This window comes from Tachysurus fulvidraco, chromosome 8, assembly GCF_022655615.1.
Source record: "Tachysurus fulvidraco isolate hzauxx_2018 chromosome 8, HZAU_PFXX_2.0, whole genome shotgun sequence".
Classification (NCBI taxonomy): domain Eukaryota; kingdom Metazoa; phylum Chordata; class Actinopteri; order Siluriformes; family Bagridae; genus Tachysurus; species Tachysurus fulvidraco.
In genome coordinates, this window is record NC_062525.1 from 25,930,975 (window position 1) to 25,943,474 (window position 12,500).

The 12,500-nt window shown below is 44.0% G+C and overlaps 1 protein-coding gene across 2 annotated transcripts in view; it reads left to right on the forward strand.

The window, feature by feature from the left end:
• The window catches only part of arid5b (AT-rich interaction domain 5B), an 88,124-nt gene that overhangs the window by 28,511 nt on the left and 47,113 nt on the right, over positions 1-12,500 (forward strand). The window contains exons 1-2 of one of the 2 annotated variants that reach the window (XM_027157167.2): positions 1,795-1,864; positions 2,147-2,377. In XM_027157167.2, the coding sequence (XP_027012968.1) occupies positions 1,810-1,864; positions 2,147-2,377 (286 nt within the window). In that variant the 5' untranslated portion in view covers positions 1,795-1,809. Of the gene's footprint in view, positions 1-1,794; positions 1,865-2,146; positions 2,378-12,500 lie in introns of those variants that run through there. The other variant, XM_027157166.2, reaches the window with a different exon arrangement.

A 12,500-nucleotide genomic window follows, 5' to 3' on the forward strand; every position in this document is an offset into this window, starting at 1 on the left:
CCCAGGCCTACCTTCTAAAATTTTATAAGATTAAATAACTAATGATTATTAGCATTCAGACGTACTTTACCACATACATCCTGTATTTTCGCTTTAATTGGCCCTCTTTGGCAGGGCGTCGAGTAGAGAGGCGTTATGTAAATATATTCCCATTGAGGCCCGTTTGACATTTTGTGGAGCACTTGTGCTGTAAATGAGGAGAACATTGCCATATTTAAAGAAACAGAGTCCCTTTCCAGGGTTGTGATAAGATGTGCGAGGCTTAGACAGATCCGAGCGGTTGATTTTGTGACCAATCGGCGGCTTCTGCTCTGTCCTAGTGACAAGGACCTCTTGTGGAACCTATTTAAGGAAAATTACATAATGCAATTTCCAGTGCCCTGTAATGATAGTGCAGTCCTTCCCAATTAAATACCAAAGAGATAAGAATGAATTTCTTTAGAAAGGTTTGATTTTATGAGTGAAACTATCGTAGGTTTTTCTTCTTCTTTTTTTTTTGGTTTCTCTTTTTTCCCACCATCGTCTCTGGCCCGAGGCAGAATCTAATAAGGAGAATGTATGCAGGCTGCCAAGTGATTAACTCACAATATGGAGACCGTATTATGAACGGAACGGTACATAGCTGAGACACACACACACACACACACACACACACACACACGCAGAAGCAGTGGCATTGTTAACACGCTCGCCTGAGTACCGTATGAACATCTCGGAGATTAAAAGCAACATCCTCTACAGCACACGTCAGAAATATCCTGACAAGTTGACTTTTACATTCGATCCACTGTACATGTGGGTTTTACACAGAAAAAATCATGTCGCGTTCGTCTGTAAGGAAGCGACACTGAAATACCACAAGACACACGCCACATCCTACTGTAGATGTGAAAGCAAGTAGAATCCACACGTAGACGAGCGCAAAAGGAAAAGTGAAAGTAATAAATGAATTCTTATTCTGGTGTAAAACTGTTCTGATTGGTTTAAAGGGACAGTCTGTGTACTGAGATACGGTGCTGAGCGAACGGGACGATGCCCCTCAACACACACAGAATCTGTGCACCACATTTCTGCATCTAACTCAAGTGGCTTGAAGACATGCAATAAAAGTCCTATAAAAAGATTAACGGAGTAAATCAAAGAGCGTCACGTCGCTCTTTTTGTCCAGAGCTTTTCGAGCTCGTTTAAAGTGACCCAGGTTCCTCTGGCCAGGAGCTCCAAAGCACAAAAGTTGTCCATCAACAAACCATATAAAAAACCCATAAAGTATTTTTCTTTTTCTTTTTGACAAAGCTCCAGTATTTTTTTTGAATGAACTCATAACCCTTTCACAAACTGTCCTCTTTACAACGGCCTGTTTTTCAGGATTCCAAATAGTTCTCAGGAAATGCGTCTTTTGACCACGGTGACAGATGTAAACTCACTTTAGTCCAGTGGATTGTGTTTTACAGCTCCTTGGCAGCTCCTTGGCAGCTCCTCGTAAGCTGCTGAGATGTCTGAAGCACTCCAGTCTATTGTAAGCTGCAAACATCTGAGTTTTTAGTGCCATATTATAAGAGCCCGTACTCCGAGCTCGGCTTTCCCAGGGGTGTGATTGTTTCTTCTCTTTTCTTTAAGGTTAAGTTTTTGACATCTGAGGGAACTCATGACGGAAGAAGGAGCTATACTGTACATTATCTTGCCTAGAGCTCTGATTTTTCAGGACTGAATGATGTGGCATCCTGCCAGCAGTCTACTTTTTATTGCCGATCCTAACAGACGGCTGTCGTGTTAAAACAACAGTTTGACTTGGAAAATGTTCTTTCTCTCATGTCTGTGCTTCAACGCAGAAAGACCTTCACTCTTCACCATCTTGCTAGAGAAGGTATGAGCAAACAGGTTCTGCCTCCTCCGGCTTTAGAAATACCCCAGGTCTAGTAAGATATATTGAGACCGTAGGAGAAGAAGGCGAGAATCAGCAATGACCTTTTTGCACTGGTGCAAGCTGACTTAGCAGTTTGCACTTAATTCACCCCCCAGTTGTAAGAAACAACACAACAATATCACTCGCTTTAGTGTAACTGCAGTGTGTTTCTTTGGCCTGTCGACCTACTCAGCAACAGATAGTACATTTCTCACCATCCTCCGTTTGTCTGTGTGCCCACAGGTGACGATGGCGAGGATAAGAGGGTCCTGGTGCTAAGCTATCCACAGTACTGTCGCTACCGCTCCATCATCGCACGGCTCCGCGAGAGGCCCGCCTCGCTACTGACGGACCAGGTGGTACTAGCTCTGGGGGGCATCGCTACGCTCACAAGCAACACTCAGATTCTCTACTGCAGGGACACGTTCGAGCACCCCACACTGCTGGAGAATGACAGCATCTGCGACGAATTCGGTAAGCAGCCTTCACGCTAAGACGGTTGGTTTGAAACTTCTTTCCGATTGGGAATTGACAAGATCGCTTGTATCTCAAATACAAATAAACATTGGCTGGTGAACTTAGCAGTGGAGGAGGGCAGAGTTGGCAAGGTCTCAAGTGGTCTCTGAGGAATCGTGAACAGTGCTGAATGATCAAGGGATACAATCGTCTGATTGATGGACAGATTGATGGACAGATTATGAATAAATGGATGGATGGAAGACAGATAGCTGAAAAGATGAATGTATACAGAGAATAAAATAGATGTATGGCTCTGAGATGACCAATCAAATCAGCACTAAGGCATGTAAAATGGATGGATGGATGGATGGATGGATGGATGGATGGATGGATGGATGGATGGATGGATGGATGGATGATTGATGGTGGGTTGCTTGGATCTGGATCTGAGTGATAACTGGAGGCATGGGTTAATAGGTTAGGAATAGATGATGAATGAATTGATGGTTGTAGAAACATGGCTGAGAGAAGACACAGTGCTGGTGAGACAGATGGTTGGATGATGGATGAAGGACTGCATAGATGGATGGCTGTTTTGATTTTTGCCACATGAATAGATGGAGTGCATTAAATGAATGAATTAGTATAATGATGAATGGATGGATGCATCTATGGATGCATGGATGGTTGGTTGGATGGTTGGAGGCATGCATATATGCAGGGATGAATGAAGCATAAATAGAATGGAAAACGAATGCATGGACTGATGGATAAACAGCTAGATTGATGTATAGATTAGGATGGATAGATAGGAAAAGGTGGATGGATGGATTGATGGATGTGTAGCTAAACAGATGCGTAGACAGATGAGTGGATAGTGAATGAAAGTAAGCACCTACATGAGCTTCTGATGAATAAACGTTGACACATCAGACCATCACTTCTCTGTTTGATCTTAATCACATGATGGCTGTTAAAGAGAGAGTTTGTTGAGGCAGCGGGCACCGACTCTGGCACAGCAGCGGGCACAAATGACTCGTAGCTAGTGTCATCACACAGGTTGTAATTAAAGCAGAGATGCACAGTTGGTTTGTCGCCTGGCAAGCCTTCATGCCTTCATGTGTTCATGCCTTCATGTGTTCATGCCTTCATGTGTTCATGTGTTCAAGCCTTCAAGCCTTCATGCCTTCATGCCTTCATGCCTTCATGCCTTCATGCCTTCATGTGTTCATGCCTTCATGTGTTCATGTGTTCAAGCCTTCAAGCCTTCATGCCTTCATGCCTTCATGCCTTCATGCCTTCATGTGTTCATGCCTTCATGTGTTCATGTGTTCAAGCCTTCAAGCCTTCATGCCTTCATGCCTTCATGTGTTCATGCCTTCAAGCCTTCATGCCTTCATGCCTTCATGCCTTAGAGACTTCCAGCCTTCCAGCCTCAGCTAAAACAAGAGAACGGTAGATGAATGAGAGACGGCCTTTCCCAGTGATGGAGAAGCGATCTTTTTCCCCCAAGGTCAGAGTCAGGCTTTAAGATCTGTCAGTCACTGCCACAGCGATGAAGAAGAAGGTGACGTTTGTCTTCCTCTCGGTTTGATGGCACGGTGTTGTTTTGTCGTCTGCAGTCAGCACCGCTTTTAATACTGACGCAGCCGCTGGCACCATAAAGGATCGTTCTAGCTCTCGTTTGTGGCTTGATGTGGTTCTCCAGACACTTTTACATGACAGGCCAGACTTGTTAATATCGCGTTTACTCGTAAGAGACGTATTACTGAGTAACAGCGACTCGTTAGAACGTGTAGTAGCAAGAAAAAACACTGTAACGTTAACCAGTGGAGTCAGACGTCAACACTTAGCATTAATGCACATCTACTACTACAGCGTGATGTTGGTTTTAGCACCGCGCTCAATTCTAAAGGTGTTGATTCATATTCTATAACAGCAGCTGTGACAAGAGCACCGGCTAACGGATGTGTTATTGTTTCTATAGTAACGACTCATTCACAGGGACTCGTGTTGCAGACGCTCCACATAATCTAAGGCTAATAATAACCAGATTAAGGAAACGTCTTGCTGTTTAACAAACATGTCATCGGTGAAGATTTTTGGGAGGAGACGTTTATTTAACACGTGTTACAGGTCTCTCTAGTGCCGTGCTGAAGGTTGTCCAGAACAGGCGAGTTTTCAGGACAAGAGACGCTTGTTTTTGTCCTATTAGTGTTAAAAGGGAGAGAAATAAAGCTTGATGAGAGACGATGGCTGTTTATAGCTGCTAGAATGCAAGTGATAAAAGGAGCTCGCTGGGATTGTGAACGCTTATAAACGTATAAAAAGCACTGTGTCGTTCATTAGTCAGTTTATAATGTTGGGTGTATGTTGTGTATATGTTGTGTGTATGTATATGTTGTGTATATGTTGTGCTTATGTTGTGTATATGTTGTGTGTACGTTGTGTGTATGTATATGTTGTATATGTTGTGTGTATCTATATGTTGTGTGTATATGTTGTGTGTATGTTGTGTGTATGTATATGTTGTGTATGTTGTGTGTATGTATATGTTGTGTGTATGTTGTGTGTATGTATATGTTGTGTATGTTGTGTGTATGTATATGTTGTGTATGTTGTGTGTATGTATATGTTGTGCTTATGTTGTGTATATGTTGTGTGTATCTATATGTTGTGTGTATGTTGTGTGTATGTTATGTATATGTTGTGTGTATGTATATGTTGTGTATGTTGTGTGTATGTATATGTTGTGTGTATGTTGTGTGTATGTATATGTTGTGTGTATGTTGTGTGTATGTTGTGTGTATGTATATGTTGTGTGTATGTTGTGTGTATGTATATGTTGTGTATGTTGTGTGTATGTATATGTTGTGTGTATGTTGTGTGTATGTTGTGTGTATGTATATGTTTCGCCTTGTTGTGTGTGACTGATTGTGTATGGTTTTGTTTGTACATCAGAGGAGGAAGAAAAATTCATTCTGAACATCAACAATATGACAAATATCACTTCCTGTCTCTCACACTGTCCGTGATAACTACACCATGACAACTACACCGTGATAACTACACAGTGATAACTTCACCATGATAACTACACCATGACAACTTCACAGTGATAACTACACCATGACAACTACCCTGTGATAATTACACTGTGACAACTACACCGTGTTAACTACACCATGACAACTACACCGTGATAACTACACCGTGATAACTACACCGTGATAACTACACCATGATAACTACACCACTACACCGTGATAACTACACCATGATAACTACACCACTACACCGTGATAACTACACAGTGATAACTACACCGTGATAACTACACCACTACACCGTGATAACTACAAACAGAATCTGCTTTCTATTGTGTGACTGTGTGAAAAGATCCACTGCCGGGTGACGAGCAGCTTTCTTTACTCGCTCAAGGGTTGTTTATGTAATAACCGAGAGCGGCGACGGCGGCTTTGCCTAAACGGCTCACAATGTACTTAATGCTTTATCTCTTGTACATGATTTTGGTAAGCGAGCGTTCAGATTGTTGTGGAACCTGACGGTGTTTAGATAAAAAGGCCTTTCTGTAGGCCGAGCTGTAAACCGAGCGGCATTGTGTCAAGCTATTGTAGTTCAATTACGGTGCGATATTTATTAAGCTCTAAACTCATGTGTGTGTGTGAAGTCATCGCTTAGGTAAAGGATTTCATTTCATTTGTTCTGAAGCAAATCAGGGAGAGAGACCGAGAGAGAGAGAGCGAGAGAGAGCGAGAGAAAGAGCGAGAGAGAGAGAGAGAGATGAGAATAATCATAGGGGACACGGAAGAAATGAAAACATGGAGTATTTTTTATGCCCAGTTATGAAGGTTACTTGGTGGAAAATCTCCGGCGTTTAGCCTAAACATTAACTTTACAGAGAAAGTAACATGGCTTCCAGAGTCTTGGCTTTTGAGTGGGCTGTCTGATGGTTTTGAGAAGGTTCCAGCACATTAGAGAGCAGCAGCTAGCATGGAGGGGTCTGTTTCAGGAAAATGTGGCAGGAATGGTGGAGCTCACTCGTGTGTTGCTCACACATATTTTTAGTAAGTTGATCTGAAGCCTCCTGCCAATTGCAGCTTCATCTGCTCCGTCTTTTAATGGAAATGTCCACAGGGTTTGCCTTGCCTGCTCTTCTGGCTACATGTCAATCTCTCTCTCTCTCTCTCTCTCTCTCTCTCTCTCTCTCTCTCTCTCTCTCTCTCTCTCTCTCTCTCTCTCTCGTGGTCTCTCCCTGAAGGAAACAAAGGCCGCTTAATTGACTTAAAGGTCTTACCCGTATGTGATTGGGCACCAGATCTGAGTCGGGTGAAGAATTTTCTCCTCACACATATTAGGAATGTAATTAGAACCCATGCAACCGCATTTTGTTGTGATTACAATGCATTATATTGTGCAGGGACGTGTCAGCGGGGCGAAGACGCCCTGTAGGCAAACAGAGGCCAATTTGGTTGACGCTCCTCAGCAGGGTCTAACCCTGACCCCGGTGGGTCACATGACTCCCGATGACAGCTCAAACAATTACGGCTGCCACATTCCTCTCCGGCTGAGACGAAGTGCTCCAAGCCTCCCGGTGATAGAGAGACACCACCACCCTGTTTAGGAATAACACATCCAGATAAAAGGAGCGTTCCTCTTGCATGAAGGACGCCGTCTCTGACAAGCGGAGTGCAGGGAAAAGAGAGAGGATTGAAGTGTCTCTTTAGATACCTAATGTTAATGGGCAGACTATTGAAGAGTGTTTTTTTTTTTTACACAGAATCTCTGTAATGGCCGTGCTGTTATTCCCCCTCTCCTGATTCATTTCCTGTCTCTAAGGACATTTATTTTTAGGAAGTCAGTATTATTATGTGGGCATATGCTTAATGATTGCAGTGTGAAGCACAGGCATAAAAGCTGCATTATGGAGTGAAGAGAGATTCATTTATTTCATTTTTTTCCCAGTGGCACGTCACAGAGGATGAAGACATTAATGTTCTCTAGTTATTAGGACGTGTTTTGTGCTAGATGATGAGATGCCTGTTATCTTTAAACATGCTGAATCTTTATCTACTTGTAACCAGGCTTTAGTCGAATGTTTTTTTATTATACGAGGTGTGACAGGAATGTAGTGTATGTGATTAGAGTATGATTGGTGCATAGCAATGAGGATGGGAATTAATGATGGCCTGTTGTTTGGTGAAGAGACTCACAAAGTAACCCATTGTTGTTCATTATCATGGACCCTCTTGTGTCCCAGTCATTGTTCAGACGTGTTAATCAGTTGTACTTAAGTAAGTAAATCAGATTGCAGGCCAGTGTTTGCTCGTGGGTTCGCAGTTTGGATTTCGTCCTCTGCCTCATTTAGAGAACGTGTTTACCGCATACACGGCAATAAAAAATGGGTCATTTATTTTCCTCTCATGAAAAAAAAGCCTTAGATATAAAGTGTGTGTGTTTGTGTGTGTGTTTGTGCGTGTGCATGTTTTTCTATCCTGATCGGAGCCAAATGTCATCGCGGGAATACGAATCGCAGACAGTTTCGTTTTTTAAGGGGAAAAGGTAAACGGGTTGGTTACTGAGGTTAAAGTTATGGTTCGATTTTTATGTAGATGTAACTGCGTTAATAATTGTCAGTGGAAGTCCTCACAAGGATTGTAAGACGTGTGTGTGTGTGTGTGTGTGTGTGTGTGTGTGTGTGTGTGTGTGTGTGTGTGTGTGTGTGTGTGTGTGTGTGTGTGTGTGTTTCTTAATTTCACATCCATGTGGCCAAGTGTCTGTTGGAGAAGATTTTAATAGGCATCGGGCGAACGGCGTTTGATTGATACCATATTCCGGAGAAAAGCAGGACATCTGTGTGCTTGTTGAAGAGAATATTAATACTTATGATATTTTGCATGGCTTTTTAAAGTAGCAGACAGAGAGAAGTACAGCGACTGGTCTCGGGCCTTAAAGGAAGTGGGCACTGGCGTCTCCTCTCGACCGTGTGGCTTACGGAACATTTGAATAATTAGATGCAGGGAAAAAGATTTATTATCCTGGGCGCATATGGAAGAAAGTGGGTTTTTTTTTCCGTCAGAATATTGAGAAACATCACACAGCCCCCCCCCTCTCCCCCCCCGCTTCATCCCCTGCTCTGTTTCATCAAAGAAGGGAGGGAGAAAAAAAATACGAAATGAAGTAAGAATCGCCCATTACCCAGTTCCTTTTGCAATCAGATCCGGTTCTCGAGCTTTGCCGCTTACATAAACAAAGCTTTCTCTCAAATTTGATTCAGCATTAAGTCTTTCCAGAGAATTTGACACCTCCTCCCACCCCTCCCCCCCACCCTGGTTCTATTTATCTTGGATATGAAATTCTTTGTCGTTCCACGAGTCTTCATTGGAAATTAAATTCTGGTGTTTGCTCGGAACAAAAAGTATTGCGTTTAAGTAGTGCAGCAGGGAATTTTCCCAAATTCCATTGGAGATCTCTCTCTCTCTCTCTCTCTCTCTCTCTCTCTCTCTCTCTCTCTCTCTCTCTCTCTCTCTCTCTCTCTCTCTCTCTCTGTTTCTTTTTCATGTGTTCTCGTTCTGTCTCTCCTCTGGCTGTACTTGGCTTGCTAGATTTAATGCAGGTAATTAATGCCATCCAGATGTTGCAGTCAGATCCATTTTGGTGCTGGAGCTGAAAGCATGGACAAGCTCCGGCAGGCTCCATCCACACTAATCACTTAATACACTCGAGAAGGATCGTATGAGCAGTTAAGTAAACAGTATGTAAAATGATTACTGTTTTTCCGTACGCAAAGCGTACAATTAGCTCTGACGAATGCTTTTAACTCTCTTCGTTTGCATTAACCAGGAGAAAAACACCCTGTACATTTCAGGTTTTTTGTCCTTTTTATCGCTCCCTTCATCTCGACCCCTCTGTCTGTCTGCATGGATGAGTTTTTGTTCCTCTCTGCTGTTTTCTACATTAGGTTTGATGATTCAGGTCTGTTTTTTTTCCACCCATTTCACAATCTGGATTGAATTACTAAAGGTCATGCATTTTTTAATAGCCCATATGCCTCATCCATGTGTCATATTAAGAATTCAAGACCGAAGCGAACGGCTGCCTATTTTTCAATCCAAAGTTATACTTGTTTTTTTTTCCATTGCACTCCTGGCCTCGTCAGGCTGAGGGCGAAACCTCCCTTCATCCTTTATTTAAAAAATCTGAAATTGTTTCCCCCCAGAGCGAAATTTGCATAATAGTCCAGTGAAGTTACAGCATTTCTCTGAATCTGGTAATGAATAACACCCAGGTCATAAAAATACACACCACTGCTTACTGACACTGCTTGTGTGTATATGTGTGTGCACGAGTGTGTGCAAGTGTGTGTGTGTGCGCGCAAGTGTGTGTGTGTGTGCGCGAGTGTGTGTGCAAGTGTGTGTGCAAGTGTGTGTGTGTGTGTGTGTGTGTGTGTGTGTGTGTGTGTGCAAGTGTGTGTGTGTGTGTGTGTGCGAGTGTGTGTGTGTGTGTGTGCGAGTGTGTGTGTGTGTGTGCGAGTGTGTGTGTGTGTGTGTGTGTGTGTGTGTGTGTGTGTGTGTATGTGCGCGAGTGTGTGTGTGTGTGCGAGTGTGTGTGTGTGCGAGTGTGTGTGTGTGTGTGTGCGAGTGTGTGTGCAAGTGTGTGTGCATGTGCGAGTGTGTGTATATGTGTGGACTCTGTGGTCAATATTATTAGTTTAAATGGGTTTTACAGCTTGCTGTTTGCTCACATGTTCACTGTGCTCTACACATGCCGCTCTACACGCCGCTCTACACACGCCGCTCTACACGCCGCTCTACACACGCCGCACCACACGCCGCTCTACACGCCGCTCTACACGCCGCTCTACACGCCGCTCTACACACGCCGCTCTACACGCCGCTCTACACACGCCGCTCTACACGCCGCTCTACACACGCCGCTCTACACACGCCGCTCTACACGCCGCTCTACACACGCCGCTCTACACACGCCGCTCTACACACGCCGCTCTACACGCCGCTCTACACACGCCGCTCTACACACGCCGCTCTACACACGCCGCTCTACACGCCGCTCTACACGCCGCTCTACACGCCGCTCTACACGCCGCACTACACGCCGCTCTACACGCCGCACTACACGCCGCACTACACGCCGCACTACACGCCGCTCTACACGCCGCTCTACACGCCGCACTACGCCGCTCTACACGCCGCTCTACACGCCGCACTACGCCGCTCTACACGCCGCTCTACACGCCGCTCTACACGCCGCACTACACGCCGCTCTACACACTGCTCTACACACGCCGCTCTACACGCCGCTCTACACGCCGCTCTACACGCCGCACTACACGCCGCTCTACACACTGCTCTACACACGCCGCTCTACACACGCCGCTCTACACGTCGCTCTACACGCCGCTCTACACACGCCGCTCTACACACTGCTCTACACGCCGCTCACTTTACCATACAGAACATTCTGATGGAGCTTCACTTCAGGCTGCACAATATAACACTCATCAGCTCTACGACAATATAATATCAACATCAGTCACATGACCATATTATATAAATATCAGCATTATGAGGAATATAATATCAGAATCCACAGTGTGATGATTATAATATTGCTGTCAGCTGCATGATAACAATAACACCGCTATGATGATGTAATCTCTCCATCAGCTCTATGAAGAATCTACAGGTGCTTTTGAATAACCTTTTGACTGAAGGCAGCTGATTAGATGTTAAAATTTTGTACTACTTTAATCCTTTAAAACATTTTGTAGAGATTTGAATCTTTAAACTTCTATCATGTTTCAGTCGTGTTTTATTTTCTCATTTGCAGAAATGTCTTTACGGAGTGTGTTATGATGTTTTCTCCCATCACCTGCCCTGAGTCTCACGTTCATCTTTCGTCGTGTAAACTTTAGTTGCGTGACGGTGAAATGATTTGTAGCTCTAAGACGTTTACGACATTTAGACGTTATTCAGAATGTCGCTGAAGTGGTTTAAATATTACTTCCTGTAAATCTGTTCTCAGAGTTTTTATCAGTTACATATTATGTTATACGCTGTAACACAGCTGAGATGTTCTACACCACTGAGCAGAGTGATGATGATGATGATGATGATGATGATGATGATCTCAGTTTCATTTCTGTGACATTTTTAATCAAGTCTTTAATGTGACTTTGGGCTCCTCCGTTAGCGCAGACCTCCTCTGTTTGGACCTGTGATGTGACACACATTCAGAAATCTATCCTTCTGACAGAGAAATGGTGCGAGTCGTCTTTAGAACGTCCCGTTTGTAATGCAGCTCGTCAAGCTGAAACCAAATTGCTGTTCTTTTCTCCTAATGCAGCTCGAGGCCTAAGAGGACTTGTACGTCCTGACAGCTGCAAGTGCTACCAAGCATTTTATTAAAAGAGTCAAGATTCCTTACACACACACACACACACACACACACACACACACACACACACACACACACACACACACATATTCGTTACTTAAACAGCCGCCTTAATTTGTCATTAAACCCCAAGCTAGGAGTGACATCACGATTGTCTGTCAAGCGAGCAGCGGAGCAGAGAACGGCCTCCTGTGGCCGGAAGCGTCCAAACAGAAAGGAGCGTCACGTCAGGCAGAATAACTCTGACAAGCGTCCAGCATGAGCCATCAGCTCCCATTTTTCTTCAGGATACTTTAATAATGAAGCTGCTGGTTGTTTTGATCTTCCAGCAGAGCCTCCTAGATGAATTCAGGGCCGCCTGTTGGATGGATTATGTCTCAGGTTTGACATTTGAGGTTGTGCTGATATTTTTAGTGTCCTCCTTTGCGATTTGGACTAATTACGCTGCCGGCTGCCTTTTTGTTACAAAAGCTCATTTGTGGCAATAACTCCTCAGGAAGAGTCACGAGGACTCGACATTTCTCGCTCCAGATCCACATCGTCTCAGATTTGTCACCTTTTTTTTTCTTTTCTTTTCCACACAAGAAAGTGAAGGAACGCTGGTGTCATTAAGTAAGTTCACGATCGTCGGGATGACGGGCACGGATTCGGAGGAGATATCCAGCTTGATTTTTAAGTAAGCATTTCCCCAACAGACTTC